Source organism: Lycorma delicatula, chromosome 9 (assembly GCF_047948215.1).
Source record: "Lycorma delicatula isolate Av1 chromosome 9, ASM4794821v1, whole genome shotgun sequence".
Classification (NCBI taxonomy): Eukaryota; Metazoa; Arthropoda; class Insecta; order Hemiptera; family Fulgoridae; genus Lycorma; species Lycorma delicatula.
The window spans coordinates 9876472-9894505 of record NC_134463.1 but is presented as its reverse complement, the minus strand read 5'-3'; the positions used below and the strand labels follow the sequence as shown (position 1 = coordinate 9894505).

The window sequence follows — 18034 nt, the reverse complement described above, 5'->3', positions numbered from 1 at the left end:
TTAATTGGCATTGACACTATTAATAATATGCACTCAAAAACTTTGGTGAATAAAAAAAAGTATAAAAATTTTAAATTACTTTTTTTATAAATATTTGGTAAAGAGATTTATTTACTGATAACTGAATTTAAAGCCATTAAATGATGTCAAGTATTGAAATACTGACATCACCATTTCTGCAGTATATCAACTTATGTTACTTCCAGGATTTAAAATGTATTAAGTTTTATTGGACTTTTTATTCCGCTATATTCTATTTTTTATTATTTTACAGCACACAAATGATTTTCCTTTATATACTGAAGCGATTAAATTTTTTAAACACCCTGAATCAATGGTTCGCATCGCAGTTCGAACACTAACATTAAATGTATATAAAGTTGAAGATAAATCCATGTTAAAATTTATTAGAAATAAAACGGCTGCTCCATATTTTTCAAATCTTGTATGGTTTATTGGAAATCATGTTCTAGAACTGGATTCATGTGTTCGCAATGATGCAGAGTGAGTACTGTTATCTTTTTTCTTGTTATTTTTTTTTTTTTCTTTAATATATTAAATGGATTAATCTTTAGCAAACAGCTTTTGTCTAAATTTTTATTTTCTCTTCAGTCATCTGCTGTAGTTCAGTCTGATACCTCCTTATGATGTAAAATTGTAGGTATTGGCTAGGTTGTACCTTTAAAGCCTAAAAGTGTCATGGCGCAAGTATTAGCATCTGGACCTTTCATCTTGACCTTTCCTGGGTTCGAATTCCGGTCAGGCGCATGGCATTTTCACACACGCTACAAAATCATTCATCTCATCCTCTGAAGCAATACTTAACTGGGGTCCCGGAGGTGAAAAAAAGGTTGTACCTTTAAAAACCTTGTATCTGTTCACAAATCGTTCTTTAATTCCTGGATGGGAATCAATTTTTTTTTAACCATATTTTTAAGATAATTGGCATAAAATCATTGATCAATAATGTTAGTTATCAGGGTGGTGCCAACCTTCGTGGCATGAGTGGTAGCATCTCGGCCTTTCACCCTGAGGTCCTGGGTTCAAATGCCGGTCATGGCACTTTTCATACACGCTACAAAACATTCATCTCATCCTCTGTAGATCGGATGTTAAACAAACAAAAAAAAACTTATCAGGATAATACTATCACTTTATTCTGATTCAATATGTTTCCCTACATTCCATTTAGTTCCATACATTCTTCCATGAAAATATTCAAACAGTTTTCTTCACTTGTGAAAAATCAAAGAATTTGGCAAGCATCAGCTTCACAATCCTTTAATACTCTTCATAAAGTATGATCAAGAATAATACTTATCTTCCATAACCAATGATTGGATTTTTTATGGCCTGTCAATATTTACCAGGCAGTGTTCCTTGGCCACACTGATTTTTGAAAACGTTGAGAAGCTTGTATCATTCCCTAAACCTGTCAGCAAGAGAAAGTGTTTTTTTTTGTTTTCTGTAATACTTCCATCAATCTCTGTTCTAAAACCCTAACAACTACGTATTTTACCTGAATGCTTGTTACTTTTCCTTTGTAGATTCACTTTTGTGAGAGAGCCATCGGATCAATTTGTTCACTTCTGTTTTAAACATCCTACTTGAATGGCTGAATGGTATGGTACCAGTTGTTCATCTGGAAGGTTCTGGCTTTGAATTCCAGTCAGGAGCAGTCTTTTTCACATGCTCCAAAAAATCTTTCTATTTATATTTTCACACACCTCTTTCCTCTTTCTTTTGGCACCTCTTTCCATTTCTTTTCTGAGGGTTTGACAGGAAGCTGATCTCGTCTGAGATGCCATTCAAGTAAAGTTGAACCTTCATATCACTTGTCACCATTCATTTTATCTGTTTCATCCCACTTGTTAAAATATATGTTTCATGTCAGTGGTGGTATAATAGCAATTCTAAAAAATGAAATCTTGTGATCTGCTGTTATTAATAATAAGAATTAACTATTGTCTTAATATTTATAATTCGCAACATATATTATACTAAATCAGTAGTGATCATACTTTTATTTAAATTAAGTATTTATTAACTGTGACTGCAATCCAGGCTAACTGATTAGTGTAAGAGATTAATTATGCATTAGTTTTATAGTTTAGATAATTATCTGGTCATTTTCTAATCATTAGTCAGTAATTCACACTTCTGAGGTTATAAAAGACTCCCAAAACATAATTACTGAGGAGTAGCCTCTCTAGTACTTCATAGGCTTCATATTGATGTACTTCATAGTATATCTGCTGGTCGTAACATTTAAGATGGAGTCTTCCTTTATACTCAAAACCCTACCTTCATACATACTATATATATATGAATATAGAATACATTGTCATTTTTTCCCAGCTTTGATAAAATAAAAATAATATTCACTGGTACAGTTATGTTACTGAAGGACATATAGAAAAATCTTAATTGTGGATTTAAATTTTTATTAAAAAAAATTATAAAATATTAAACACAATTTCAAAATTATTCTGATTTAAGCAGCAGATCTTATGAAATAAATAAATTAAATTCTTCATTAAAGAAAATGTTTATTAGTAATTAAATAAAACATAATATTCTATCTTGAAGTTCACTCATGATGTCTGCTAAACAGCTCCTGCCACATGACTGCATGGTTTTTTACAATCTGTAATTTTTATCAAAATTACAGTGACAGTTGCCTAATAATCTGCCTCCTTATGTTCTACTGCACTTATCCTGTTCTTCAATTTTTTGATTTTTTATTGTTATTTTTCAGTACATATATATAAAATCTCCTTTTTTTTACAGGATTTGACTTTTTTTTATTAGATTAATGGCCTTCTTTGTAGGATAAGATCTCTGCTTTAAATACTGTATTTATATACAAATATATAAATCTTGAAATTTTTTTTGTGCAGTGTTGAATCATTTCATTGTACTACATTAGTAATAATTATTATTATAGCCATGTTTCAGTGTTTAGTTATAATTTATTATTTGTTTTAGATATTTATCTTGTTAATTTAATTTTGAAAAAGAAAACAACTTTATAACAATTAAAAAAGTCTGATGTGGACACCACATAACTTCCTTGTACACCTACTTAATTATATACACACATTTTTGCTGCACTTCATTTACACTTATTTCATTTGAAAGTGAGATAACGATCCTCCAATTCTTTAATAAAATGGACAGTTACACAATTGCTGAAACTAGAGAACATGTACACAAATTAAGATCAGATCACAATTAATTGATCAAATTGTATCAAACCAAAGAGCGATTAAATGATCGGCAACAAAAAACAAATAAACAAAATGATGATCAACTCCAACTTAGGGAGAGTATTATCCGACAATGTCAGAGGCGTAATGAACTAAAAGATAAGAATTTTTTGAAATTTATTAAACATCGAGCCTGTGTGCCTCAGTGTATATGCTGTTCTTGTGAGAGTCTATTTTTCAGTCACTCTGTAGTTAACTTTAATGCAGATAAAATTAAACAGAAATTCCAGAATAATTAAATAGAATTAATAAGAAATTAAGGAAAGAAATTAAGAAATAAGGAAAGAGAAATGAACATTGGTAAAATAGACGGAGCATACAGGAAAGTTAAGGAAAATTTTGGGGTACATAAATTAAAATCTAATAATGTGTTAAACAAAGATGGTACACCAATATATAATACGAAAGGTAAAGTCGATAGATGGGTGGAATATATTGAAGAGTTATACGGAGGAAATGAATTAGAAAATGGTGTTATAGAGGAAGAAGAGGAAGTTGAGGAGGATGAAATGGGAGAAACAATACTGAGATCTGAATTTAAGAGAGCATTAAAAGATTTAAATGGCAGAAAGGCTCCTGGAATAGACGGAATACCTGTAGAATTACTGCGCAGTGCAGGTGAGGAAGCAATTGATAGGTTATACAAACTGGTGTGTAATATTTATGAAAATGGGGAATTTCCATCAGACTTCAAAAAAAATGTTATAGTTATGATACCAAAGAAAGCAGGGGCAGATAAATGTGAAGAATACAGAACAATTAGTTTAACTAGTCATGCATCAAAAATCTTAACTAGAATTTTATACAGAAGAATTGAGAGGAGAGTGGAAGAAGTGTTAGGAGAAGACCAATTTGGTTTCAGGAAAAGTATAGGGACAAGGGAAGCAATTTTAGGCCTCAGATTAATAGTAGAAGAAGATTAAAGAAAAACAAACCAACATACTTGGCGTTTATAGACCTAGAAAAGGCTTTCGATAACGTAGACTGGAATAAAATGTTCAGCATTTTAAAAAAATTAGGGTTCAAATACAGAGATAGAAGAACAATTGCTAACATGTACAGGAACCAAACAGCAACAATAACAATTGAAGAACATAAGAAAGAAGCCCTAATAAGAAAGGGAGTCCGACAAGGATATGTTCCCTATCTCCGTTACTTTTTAATCTTTACATGGAACTAGCAGTTAATGATGTTAAAGAACAATTTAGATTCGGAGTAACAGTACAAGGTGAAAAGATAAAGATGCTACGATTTGCTGATGATATAGTAATTCTAGCCGAGAGTAAAAAGGATTTAGAAGAAACAATGAACGGCATAGATGAAGTCCTACGCAAGAACTATCGCATGAAAATAAACAAAACAAAAGTAATGAAATGTAGTAGAAATAACAAAGATGGACCGCTGAATGTGAAAATAGGGGGAGAAAAGATTATGGAGGTAGAAGAATTTTGTTATTTGGGAAGTAGAATTACTAAAGATGGACGAAGCAGGAGCCGAATAGCAAAATGCCGAATAGCACAAGCTAAACGAGCCTTCAGTAAGAAATATAATTTGTTTACATCAAAAATTAATTTTAATGTCAGGAAAAGATTTTTGAAAGTGTATGTTTGGAGTGTCACTTTATATGGAAGTGAAACTTGGACAATCGGAGTATCTGAGAAGAAAAGATTAGAAGCTTTTGAAATGTGGTGCTATAGGAGAATGTTAAAAATCAGATGGGTGGATAAAGTGACAAATGAAGAGGTATTGCGGCAAATAGATGAAGAAAGAAGCATTTGGAAAAATATAGTTAAAAGAAGAGACAGACTTATAGGCCACATACTAAGGCATCCTGGAATAGTCGCTTTAATATTGGAAGGACAGGTAGAAGGGAAAAATTGTGTAGGCAGGCCACGTTTGGAGTATGTAAAACAAATTGTTGGGGATGTAGGATGTACAGGGTATACTGAAATGAAACGACTAGCACTAGATAGGGAATCTTGGAGAGCTGCATCAAACCAGTCAAATGACTGAAGACAAAAAAAAAAAAAAGAAATTAAACTAGAAATCCAAATATAGTACAATTCTAAATTATAATTTTCAATTAATATTAAATAACAGATGTTTCACCAAGTCCATTATATATACACATACGTAATAATCCTATTAAATTATATACAGCATTTTAGAAGTACATAACATTTTATTTCACTAATAACTTCTGATTTTTTTTCATATTTGTTTATTATTATTATTATTATTATTATTATTATTATTATTATTATTATTATTATTATTATTATTATTATTATTGAATTATTATATATTGTAAAAATCTTTTTACAATCATGGGTTAATAATTATTAATTAATCAATTTATTAAATTAAAAACGTTAAAAAAATAAATTTAAAAAAAGGAGATGAAGTCTGATTCAAACCAATGTGTCCTTCCCTTGTATGATCCAAATATTTCATTAATTAAAATTTTATTTGACTATAACTCTGGAACTAATGAAAATAAGTACCACTTATGATATGTCATTAAAAAGCTCTGTGAGGGCTTATTACTGCAGTTAAGATTACTACTAGTCAAAATGGATTCAGGTATGGTCAAAATAGATATTCCCGTTGAAATCTGAAAACTGAAATTTTTTGCAATTACAATACTTCATTTACTTTGTACAAGGAAGTCAGAATGAAAAATTAAAATAAAAAGTATATTTTCTAACATTTTGGAAAAAACTGATAATGGTTAAATATTACTATTTTGTAAATATAAACATCTGGTTAAACTGTAAAAGGTTAGCCGTTATTTAATTTATTAGTTTCATGTTTCATTACATATACTGTTAATTTATTAAAAATGTCTGTTTTCATTTGATAGTGTAATTGTTGTTTTTTGTTTTTGTTCTTCAAGCAGTCATTTAAGTCAGAATCGGTTAGCTGATTTGGTTGCTGAACATCTGGATCATCTTCATTATTTGAATGATATTCTCAGTTTAAATATAGAAGATTTAAATGAAGTTTTAACTGATCACTTATTGAATAGACTTTTCATTCCACTTTATGTGTTCTCATTATTGCCTGGTCTCTCAGAGGTCAGTACAGTTATTTTGTACTTATATTTTTTGATAGATTATTTTGAAACTTTATTATGTTTACATTTTATTTGAAACTTTATTATGTTTACATTTTAATGTTTCAGAGATGCTGAAAAAGTAATAACCTAATATTTGAAACAAGTTTATGTGGTAAATAAATTGTAGAATAAGATGTAGAAAATTCTCGTAAATGAGCTAATTTCAGAGGTGGTGTGTTGTCACCTCAGATATTAAAAAACTCGTACCTCATTTATTATTAGCAAAGCCTTAACTTTATACCACAATAAATTTGTATAAAACCAATCAAAATTAAAGGATTTCACATAAAATCCAGCCAGTTTTGGGTTAATTGACAAATTGTCCAATTTAATAATAAAAAATGTTATATGTAGCACTGTATAATTTGTACATTGTTAGTTTAAGTAAGTATGAAAGTACTCATAAAACTACACTACAGCATTATGGAATACAATGTAATTTCACTTACTTTTGTGATGTGCACAAAAACTACTGTATATGTTATAAAATATGTGTAATACTTAAATATTACTTATAAGATTATAAGGTTCTGGAACCTTATAAATGAGAAAAGTTATAACTTTGTTATTAGTTAACATGATATATGTGCAGTACTATCATGTCAGTTACATATATCTGAAGCAAAATGGACATAATATATTTATTGCGAGTTGGTCAATATTTTTGTAAATTTTTCTGTTCCTTCTGCATGATTATATATATATATATATATTTTCTCTCTCTCTCTCTCTCTATATATATATATATATATATATATAAACCTTGTTTTGTATGTTTCATATACAGTAACTTTGTTAAATGGGTAATAAAAACATAACACGTTAAGTAAAACGTGTAGAGAATTTAATTTAATTCTGAAAAATTGGTGTAAGTTGAATAAAACAAGAAATGTTAAAAAATTAGAATTTTATTTAGCAACACTATTGCTACATTTCTCAGAAAAGTACTTATTTAATGTAAACAAAAACCAAATTCTTTTTTGGTCGTGAGAAAAATTATGAAAACAAAATTTACTTTTAAATGGATTTTACACAACAATTGTAAAATAAAAATAAATAAATAAAAATTTCTTAGATAATAATTTTTTTATTATCATTTTTTATTTTTTTATTACAATTTTTTTATTATGACAGAAATACAATAAATTGTTTGGAAAATTATTATTTCAAAGTTGGCAAGGTGCATGAAGTATATCGGGAACTGTGAACTGTGCTGTCATTAGTGAAGGTTTACTGTGAATTTTAGTTAGAACGTGATTGGTTTGCCGTTGAAGTAATGTTGTACTTTACAACAGAGGAATACGCTGATATGGTAATTGCTTTGGGTATGTGTAATGGTAATGCTACAGCTGCTGTAGTAAAATATGAAATATATTTTCCGAATTGCAGGATTCCAGATCCCAAAACAATTAGCGTGACTTTTGCCTGTTTCGGGAAACAGGTTCACTAGTATTCATACCAGCTAAGAAAGATTTATCCAACAAGATGCTGTTATTGATGAAATTATTATCGATGGAGCTCAGCGCAGTCCAGGTGTCATTACACGACATTCTAAGCAGATCTCAATTTCACATTCAATGGTTTGGAGTATACTTAAAAAACAAGTTTTATCCTTATCATAAACAGTCAGTTCGCTTTGACCCAGGAAGCAGTTCGCTTTGCTTGCAGTTCTGCAATTGGTGGAATAATACAAACTGACAATTCTAAAGTATGTTTTATTTACTGACAAGGCATATTTAACTTAGATTGTATCAACAACTTATGCAATAAGCATATATGAGCAGAAGTATATTCTCATGAATGGTGGAAGGCAGTTTTCAACATGGATTTAGTGTCAGTGTATGTTGTGGCCTTCTTCACAGTCAGCCCTTTGAACTGTTCATATTACCTGTCCCTTAAATGCTACTTTCTTCAAGAAGAATTGCTACAGCTGCTTGAAGATATTCTTTTAGCACTGAGATGCAGAGTATACTTCCAGCATGATAGTAATCTCCCCACTTCTCTTGTGCCATTTCTACTCACTTAAATCATCATTTTTCTGAGAAATTTATCAGTCACCTTAGATTTTTACATCTAGGGTTGGATGAAATTTTGTATACAAAACAAAACTACATTCTTGTGAGGAATGTATGTTCACATAATGGATGTGGCTGAGCAACTTAAGAACAGCCCTGAAGAACTGAAAAAAGTTGCAGAAACGTGCCAAGAAATATGTTGAAAATGGCAGGTTCATTTTTGAACATTTATTATAAACTAGTACGTACAATGCACTTTGGTCTAGTGTATTTTTTCTAAATAAATTTTAAATTTCTCTAACTTTTCATTGTTTTATTCAATTTATCTTACACCATTTTGTTCAGTATTAAATTCTCTACAAGTTTCATTAAAAAGTTATAATTTTTATTACCTATTTAATAAAGTTATTATATGTCAAACATAAAAACATATTTTTTACCTCAATTTATTGGTTTTCACCCCAGGTTTCTCAAAAGCTACTGCATGTACAGTTCTGGGACCAATATTATTTGATTTTTCAGGTCAAAAACCATAAGAAGTCACTAATTCCCCGATTAAACATCCTAAAATGTAATTAACATCCTAAAAATTTCAGTACGACCCCATTTCAGCAGGGTAGCTGAAATCTTTCACTTGCTGTAATGCGCAAACAAAACATTTTAATACATATGTTTGTATGAACTTCTTCCATTATTTTCACGAGTAGAATAGGTTATGAAAGTCCCAGGAGAACTTCGTGATACACCTGTATATCATCAAGATTGTTTTCATCTTTGTCATTTTCTTCTTTATGCAGGTTGTTGTCCATTAGATGTATAAGTTTTATTGTCATTGAATTTGCAGAAAGTTATTTTATTTCTATAAGAAATTCTGTAGGGTGATTAAGGTAGATTTCAGTTAATGGAAACTCCATAAGAGAATCCCAACAGTATTGTGAAGAAAAAAATTGAGATTTTGATAAATATAATTTAAGGTCTGAGAAATTCGCTGATAACAAATCATTTTGCCAAACAGTTTGTGGTAATCTATTAATTAAAAATATCATTATTGTTATTTTCTCATATTTTTTCCAGGATGGAAGGCCAAAAATGAGTAGTGTTGTTAGTCTGTTCCTTTTATCACAAGTTTTCCTTATTAGTTCTCAAAGACCACTAGTAAATGTGTTGGCTGAAATTATTTTAAGAGGTACTGCTGATATGCTCACTGCTTCAGATTGGACTCAACAAAATTCTCAGGTTATTTAACTTTTTTATTTATTTATTTTTTAATATTCATGTCATATTTCTTCTACTTAGTTTAACAACTTCTATTTCTGTAAAACATGATATCTAACTGGTATAAAAATTAACTGCATAAGATTTTTAAGTGTTTGTAAAAATTATTATTGTAATTAGTGTTTGATATGCTGCCTGTATGGGTTTAGCTCATATGTTAATTATTTATATTTAGTACAGTCTTATTTTCTTCTTTTTCAAGTTAATCTAGTTAGCCAACTACAGATGATGTTAATATATGTATTATTATTATATTGTTCACACACACTTTATAACAAAAACATATTTCTTCATATCATTTTATAAAGATACGACACAACAATGTGAAACATTAAATTTATAATAGAATAAAAGATTTGTTAATTCACGCATCCAGTGCTATTTATTCAGACACCTAATACAGTCCACTTAAACATGTGTGTTATGATCGTCCATATTTTTGGTCCTCTTCGCGTGCCGGATGCGTGAATATTCGTTGTGTTTTTATAATATACAATGTGCGTGAGACGTTTCTAAGTTTTTGATGAAATAAAATGTGTTCTTCGATTATTATATTAAAAAAAAAAAGACAGTTGTCTTTTTGGTGCTCAGTACATTTTTTATGTAACAATAATTTAAAGATTTATTTGTGTTATCAAAACTACAATTACACTTATCACCGATGACATCATTTGTCTACAAAGCAAGATAAGTAGTAAATCAGTAATTTAATTTGGTATTTAGTCTAATTAGCTGCTATCACTTAGTGTCGTTATTTACTTGCCTAGATTTTTCCTTTGTTACCTTGTTCCTTATTTGTCATAATGGCCAGTGAGGATGATAGTGATAACTTTGAACTAAAAACGATCGTCCGTCAAAGGGCAATTAGTAGTAGTAGTAGTAGGACCAGTAGTTCCACATCCAGCTCAGATGGGAAAATCCAACCGATAAAATTACCAACAATAAATATTCCATCATTCCAAGGTAACTTTAAGGACTGGTATCATTTTCGAGACATCTTCGAATCATTGGTAGTAAAAAATGAGGGATTATCTGACATTCAAAAATTTCACTATTTGTTGTCTGCACTTCATGGGGAAGCGCATGGGTTAATAAAAAACATTCCTATTACTGATGCAAATTTAAAAAATGCTTATCGGGTCATTTGTGAGAGATACAATAACAAAAGAATTATAGTCACAAGTCACGTTAAATCGCTATTGAATTTACCTTCAGCTATCAAGAATAATCCTCATCAATTGCGTAAATTAATTAATGAAGTTCTAACGAATTATGATGCTATTAAGGCGCTTAATTTAGAGGTAAACTTAGATGAATTACTATTGGTTTAATTATTATTAAGCAAGGTTGATATTTCAACGCGTTCTAAATTCGAATCATCCGTTAAAATAGAGCAGATCGCTACATTAAATTCTCTTATAACCTTTTTAAGACATTAATGCCAAACAGAGCAGGTACTTCATAATGAAACATATCAGGGATTTCCTTCTACAGTAAACCAATTTAGTTTAAAAAACTCTTATAACAAATTAAATAAGACAAATTCAATGGTAGCTACTAGTTCATCCCTTTGTAATTTATGTAAGGGTACTCATAGATTATACAAATGCCATAAGTATACCTCACTCAGCCCGTCAGAGAGACTGAATCGAGTCAAAAGGTTCCGTTTATGTTTGAATTGTCTCAATACAGGTCATATGTCTAAAGATTGTCTGTCGTCCACCTTATGTTTCAAATGTAACAAGGGTCATCATACATCCCTTCATTGGGAAAGGGTTGACAACTCAAAGGTACATCAGGCTTCTGGCTCTAGTAAACAAACCCCTGCAAATAAATCACCTAATCAATCGGATCAGTCAATAAAAAGTTATGTTAGTCCTGGTAATCAAACACAAGTGTTGCTTGCAACTGCCTTGATTAATGTGCAAGATGAAAATGGCAATTACATTACGTGTCGCGCTATTTTGGATAATGGGTCACAGGTAAACCTCATAACTGAAGATATAGTACAGAAATTGCAACTTAGACGATTCAAGAATCCTGTCCCAATAGAATCATTCAATAACTTGGCATATGAGTCCAAATATAATGTTAATGTACAAATCCGTTCTTTAAAATCAAATTTTTCTATGAAGATCAATGTACTTCCAAAGGTTACCACGGATCTCCCTTCCAGTAAAATTAAATACGATCCTTGGAACATCCCTCCTGACATGGAACTTGCGGACCCAGGATTTAATGTACCACAGCGTATCAACTTGCTGCTTGGGGCACAGGTTTTTATGAAAATATTGTTAATGGAACAACAAACACGTCCGGATTTATACCCTGTTTTACAAAAAACACAACTCGGCTGGATTGTCAGTGGTGAATTTTGTAATCCAGATGAGAAGGCAACTTCATTCCCACAGCATGGTTTTTTCGCTCGACAGTGCAACTCAATCAATGATCAGCTCCAAATGTTTTGGGAACTTCAGGAAATCAATACTCCAGCTTAGTCAAGTGAAGAAAGGGAATGTGAAGAACATTTCATTGCTAATACGTCAAGAGATAACCAAGGGTGTTTTGTGGTCAAATTACCCCTAAAGCAGAATCTTTCAACTCTCGGGGAATCCAGATCAACGGCTCTTCATTACCTCCTTAGACTTGAACGTCATCTCTCTTCAGACAAGCAACTACATGATGAATATCATCATTTTCTCTACGAATACCGTAAACTAGGGTACCGTAAACATGCAACCCGTTCCATCAACTGGTCAACCCACATATTTTCTGCCACATCATGCAGTCTTTAAACAAGACAGTACTACTACTAAAACTAGAGTAGTATTTGATGCATCGTGTAAAACATCTAATAACATCTTGTTAAATGATATTTTAAGAGTCGGTCACGTTGTTCAACAGGATCTTTGTAAAATCGTATTACGTTTCCGTACTCGTGAGATAGCATTTATTGCAGACATAAATAAAATGTATCGACAGGTTAGAATACATCCTAGCAATTATGATTACCAATGGATATTGTGGCGCAATTCCCCAGCAGATCAAATACACGAGTACCAACTCAACACAGTTACTTATAGCACTTCGTCAGCCTCATATCTTGCAACCGGATGTCTACAGAAACTGGCGGATGATGAACAATGTAACTATTCCAAGGGTGCAATAAGTATTTTAAAACATGACTTTTATGTTGATGACTGCATCTCAGGATCATGTGATTTAGATTCGGCTGTCAAATTAGTCTCTGAACTACAATCTCTCCTCGCCAGTGAGTGGTGGCTTTCAGCTTCGTAAATGGGCTTCCAATAGTGTTCAACTTCTGGAAACAATTCCTCGTGAATTTCAAGAAAACCAGTTCAGCATTGACGTCAATGGCAATGCTACAGTAAAGGCGTTGGGCCTTCGATGGCAACCTGCACAGGATCACCTCCAAATTGTTAGTGGAACTAACTCATCACATCAACAATTTCGGCCAACTAGTTTTACAAAAAGAATTTTCCTTGCTACCATTTTGTCCATATTTGATCCACTTGGTCTATTGGCTCCTACAGTAATTCGTTGCAAAAATTGATGCAAAGGTTATGGAAACTTAATCTTAATTGGGATGATATCCTCCCTCGGAACTTACAGCAAGACTGGGAACTCATTTATAATTTGCTTGAACGGCTCAATGAAATTCATATTGATAGATTGATTATGATAAAGAATCCTGTTCACATACAATTGCATGCCTTCTCAGATGCCTCTGAGGCAGCCTATGGTGCTTGTGTTTACTTCAGATCCTGCAATTCTGATGGAAATGTTGTCGTTAATTTACTTTGCACGAAATCTTGAGTGACACTACTCAAGCAAGTTTCCTTACATCGTCTTTAGATCTGTGGTGCTGTTTTGTTGGCTCGTTTGATTGCTAAGGTCAAGGCTAGTATTGATTTAAATATAAATGAGATACATCTATGGACAGACTCTAGCATTCTACTTGTACGGTTGAAAGGGTCTCCATCTACATGGAAGACATTCGTTGCAAATCGTGTCAGTGAAGTGCAAGATTTAACAAAGGAATGCACCTGGCATCATGTTTCATCAGCATCCAATCCTGCAGATATGGTGTCACGCGGAGTCACTCCTCAAGAACTCATAAATAATGAGTTATGGTGACATGGTCCGTCTTGGTTGACAGAAACCCCATCACAATGGCTGTCACTTACATTTGCAGCAACCTTACTTAGTGATGTTCCTAAAATGCATCCTACCGTAAGTTTTGTAGCATCCACCTGCTCAGATGACATTTTGAAGGAATCATCTTCTCTTCTACGAGTCCAGCGAAAGATTGCATATTGTCTTTGTTTTATAAAAAATTGTAAAGGTTCATAGAATTCATGAAATTTTGGGCCACTCTTTACTAAGGAATTAAAAACATCCTTAAACACTTGCATAAAATTAGCTCAACGCGTCTGTTATTCCCAAGAACTCACGAATTTGGAAAGTGGACGGGAATTAGCTACTAAATCAACTATGCGTGACTTGCACCCATTCATAACGCTGGTCTTCTTAGAGTTGGAGGAAGGCTACAAAATTCTGAGCTTCCATTTCAAACACAACATCAAATCATTTTACCACCGCATCATCATCTTACGCGACTACTAATTGAGTAAGAGCCTAAACGACTTATGCATGCTGGTCCACAGTTATTGATCAGCTGACTTCGATCCAACTATTGGATACCTTCGACGAGAAGGATTATAAGAAACATTCTACATAAATGTACACGTTGTTTTCGGTTATCAGCATTACCACATAGCCAGCTCATGGGAAGTCTACGTAGCAAGCAAGTTGTTCTTACACGACCCTTCCTTAACACGGGTGTGGACTTTGCTGGCCCATTCTTCATAAAATCTGGCACGCGTCGCAGCAAATTTCGCATTAAATGTTACGTTTCAGTATTTGTTTTCCTTGTTACGCACGCCGTTCACTTGGAACTCGTAAGTGACTTAACTGCAGATGCTTTCCTAGCAGCTCTTCGTCGATTCATGTCACGCCAAGGAATCTGTGCAAATATCTATAGTGACAACGGCTCAAATTTCGTCGGTGTCTCTAACGAGCTTCGTGAAATATATACCATGCTAAAAAATAATAATACAGCTATTTTGGAGAATTTGTCAGTGGATTGTTGTCAATGGCATTTTAACCCTCCTAGCGCACCCCATTTTGGCGGCATGTGGGAAGGTGCAGTCAAGGCAATGAAATGCCATCTTAGTCGCCTTGCTGGTAATAATTGTCTAACTTTTGAAGAAATGATGACATTACTTACGCAAGTATAAGCTTGTTTAAATTCTAGGCCATTGTCCAAATTATCAGATGATCCTACAGATCATTCCTACCTTACTCCTGGCCATTTCCTGGTTGGAGAACCTCTCACCATCCTCCCAAACCCTGACCTGAGTGATATGCATGTGAATAGACTAAGTAGATGGCAACTGGTCCAGTAACTCACTCGACAACTGTGGCGAAAATGGTCTACCGAATATTTGACATCTTTGCAGCAGCGAGGAAAATAGTCATCATCCCAACCCAAATCTGTGAAAGGGTGAAGTCGTTCTCATCAAAGACGATCAACTCCCAATGTTAAAATGGAAATTAGCGGTAATTGAAGACCTTCACTCAGGTGCTGATGGCCATGTAAGAGTGGTTTCAGTTCGAACAGCTCAAGGTGCAACGTTTAAACGACCTATTGTCAAAATATGTCCGCTTCCTGTAAGGAAACAAGATTATTTATTCCTATTTTGTGTATTTACTTACCCTTTAACTGGTCTTTTGTTTTTTCTTTTTGTCATATTTGCTTTGAACTGTGTTTAAAGTTATTACAATATGTTAAAGTATTATTAAGAAGCAGACTTTGTGATGCAGTGAGAATTTTGCTTTCTGTAAAAATACGATGTATTTTGGCGGGCGGTATGTTTGATATGCTGCCTGTCTGGGTTCAGCTCATATGTTAATTATTTATATTTAGTACAGTCTTATCTTCTTCTTTTTCAAGTTAATCTAGTTAGCCAAGTACAGATGATGTTAATATATGTATTATTATTTATATATTGTTCACACAACTTTATAACAAAAACATATTTCTTCATATCATTTTATAAAGATACGACACAACAATGTGAAACATTAAATTTATAATAGAATAAAAGATTTGTTGATTCACGCATCCAGTGATATTTATTCAGACACCTAATACAGTCCACTTAAACATGTATGTTATGATCGTCCAATAAGAAAATAATGAAGGATTTGTGTAGAAATTCCTGATATGGAATACGGTTAGTCATAAGAACTCATCTTTTGAAAATTTCATTTACATTTTTTTTTAATTCTATGTGTAAAATTTACACCTTGGAACACTAATTAGTTAAATACCTAAACTGTTGTTCTACAACATGACTTTTTCTAAAACTGATGAATTAATTTAATTTTCATTGCTAAAACCAAAATATTGTTATTTAGATTTTTAATCAATGTACTTTACTTTTAAGACAAGAAATTTCTAAATATAATGGCGTAATACTGCGTTTTAAATTTTATGTATAAAATTGAGTTTATATAAAAATCATTTTTATAATAATTGATTTATAAATTAGTAATTTTTTTTTAAATTTAATTTACTACTCATTTAATGAAATTGTGGTCACCGTGAAAGCCCTGATAAAAATTAAAAGCAGTATTAAAAATTAGTCATTAAAAAGTTTTCTTTTTTTTTACTATTAAAAATCAATAAAATATAAAATTTTGACAGACAACTGAAAATATTCAAAATATAAATTTTTATTATCTTCTGTTTTAAATATTTGTAAAATTCATTTTATATCGAGAAAGGTATTTTCTTGAAAAAAATCTTTTAGTTTGAAGAGAAAACATTTCTGTTCAAACTGACTGTGCTGGGTAATTATTTTAAAATTATTTGTTCATTTGTATTTCAGCTTTGATTATATAAATATTTTATAGTTATTAAAAATAAATTGTTGTCTTTCTTAGGGTTCTCCATGTCTTAAGCCAGGATTTGTTGCTCCGACAGAGTCTTTAGAAGAATCTTTAGATGGTGTATCAAATGGCCCTACAATTGGTACTACATATAAATTTTTTACTAGAAAATAATAATTTTTTTCTTAAAAGAATTTTATTTACCAGTGTATTATGTTTTTCAGTGTTATACGTAGTCTTAATGTTTGTAGCTAATCTGACATAAATTATTTCTAAAAATTACATATCATTCTCAAAATTAATAGCACTTCATACCAGGCTGAATAGGGAAAGTCAGGAGTTTAGTGATTTTCCATTGTCCTGAGCTAAGTTTACATGTAGTTAAATATCACATGCCTAGGCGACTGAAGTACCAGCCCTAAAAGTGGTGACACCTTTATTCTCTTTACACAGTGACTGACTGTACAGACTATACAGGTTTTTTTGAGATTATGGGCTCAACTACTTTAGTCATTAGACTAGATGAAAATTTGTAGTGTATTAAAAATGCCATGCCTAACCAGAATTTGAAACCAGAACCTCCAAACAAAAGATCAAGATGTTACCACGCCACCACAGAGATCGGCTATATAATAAACAGAAGTAATGACTGAAAGCAACTTGACTGGTGCCTATTGTGCTTTATATGCATCACAGCTGTAAGAATGTAGATAACAAATAGTACTCTTTTCTTTGTAAAACATTTTATTATATATACACTGCCTTATGTTAACAGATCAAATTATTTTTCCTCTTTATTGATGTATTTGATACAAGAGAAATTTTTTTAATTCATTCTAAGTATGTAACAGAATATGGTAACAATAAGATATGTTTTTAAAACTTGTAAAAGTTTTCATAGATTTTAAATGCACGTATTTAGTATAATAGCTTTCAGTTCAGACTTTGTCAACAATTTAAATTAAATGTAGTCATGTAATTGTATAATTACTTTTACGAATTTGAAAGATAATCTTTATCCTTTCAATTCTACATTTTTAGTTATTTTACAGGGTGTATAACTAACACCATGTGTAATTATTGTATTAAAGGTTTATGTGAGTGATAGAAAAAAAAGTGTGTTGATTAGAATAAGGCAGTTTTCACTAAATGAAAGTAGATAACCGAAAAGTTGCAGCGCAAAAATATGGAGGTTGGTGATGTAATAATGATGGTAGTAAATTATTTCTTAGTAACTTTGCTAGCTCATCTCAGAAATATGTTAATATAAGATGAAATTTGGCAGTAAGTTGTTTCAGACATTAATAGCTTTCCCAAAAGTTGAAGGCTGTGAGAGAAAATGGTGGAGGAGCAAGCTTATTTTTAATAAAACTTTAGTT

General features: G+C 31.7%; 1 protein-coding gene across 4 annotated transcripts in view; it reads left to right on the top strand.

The window, feature by feature from the left end:
- The window catches only part of ema (C-type lectin domain containing ema), a 91829-nt gene that overhangs the window by 18504 nt on the left and 55291 nt on the right, over positions 1-18034 (top strand). For 2 of the 4 annotated variants that reach the window (XM_075375980.1, XM_075375978.1), the window contains exons 5-8: positions 275-504; positions 6169-6346; positions 9477-9638; positions 16710-16797. In XM_075375980.1, coding sequence (XP_075232095.1) covers positions 275-504; positions 6169-6346; positions 9477-9638; positions 16710-16797 — 658 coding nt within the window. Of the gene's footprint in view, positions 1-274; positions 505-6165; positions 6347-9476; positions 9639-16709; positions 16798-18034 lie in introns of all 4 variants that reach the window. The other 2 variants (XM_075375977.1, XM_075375979.1) reach the window with 1 other exon arrangement.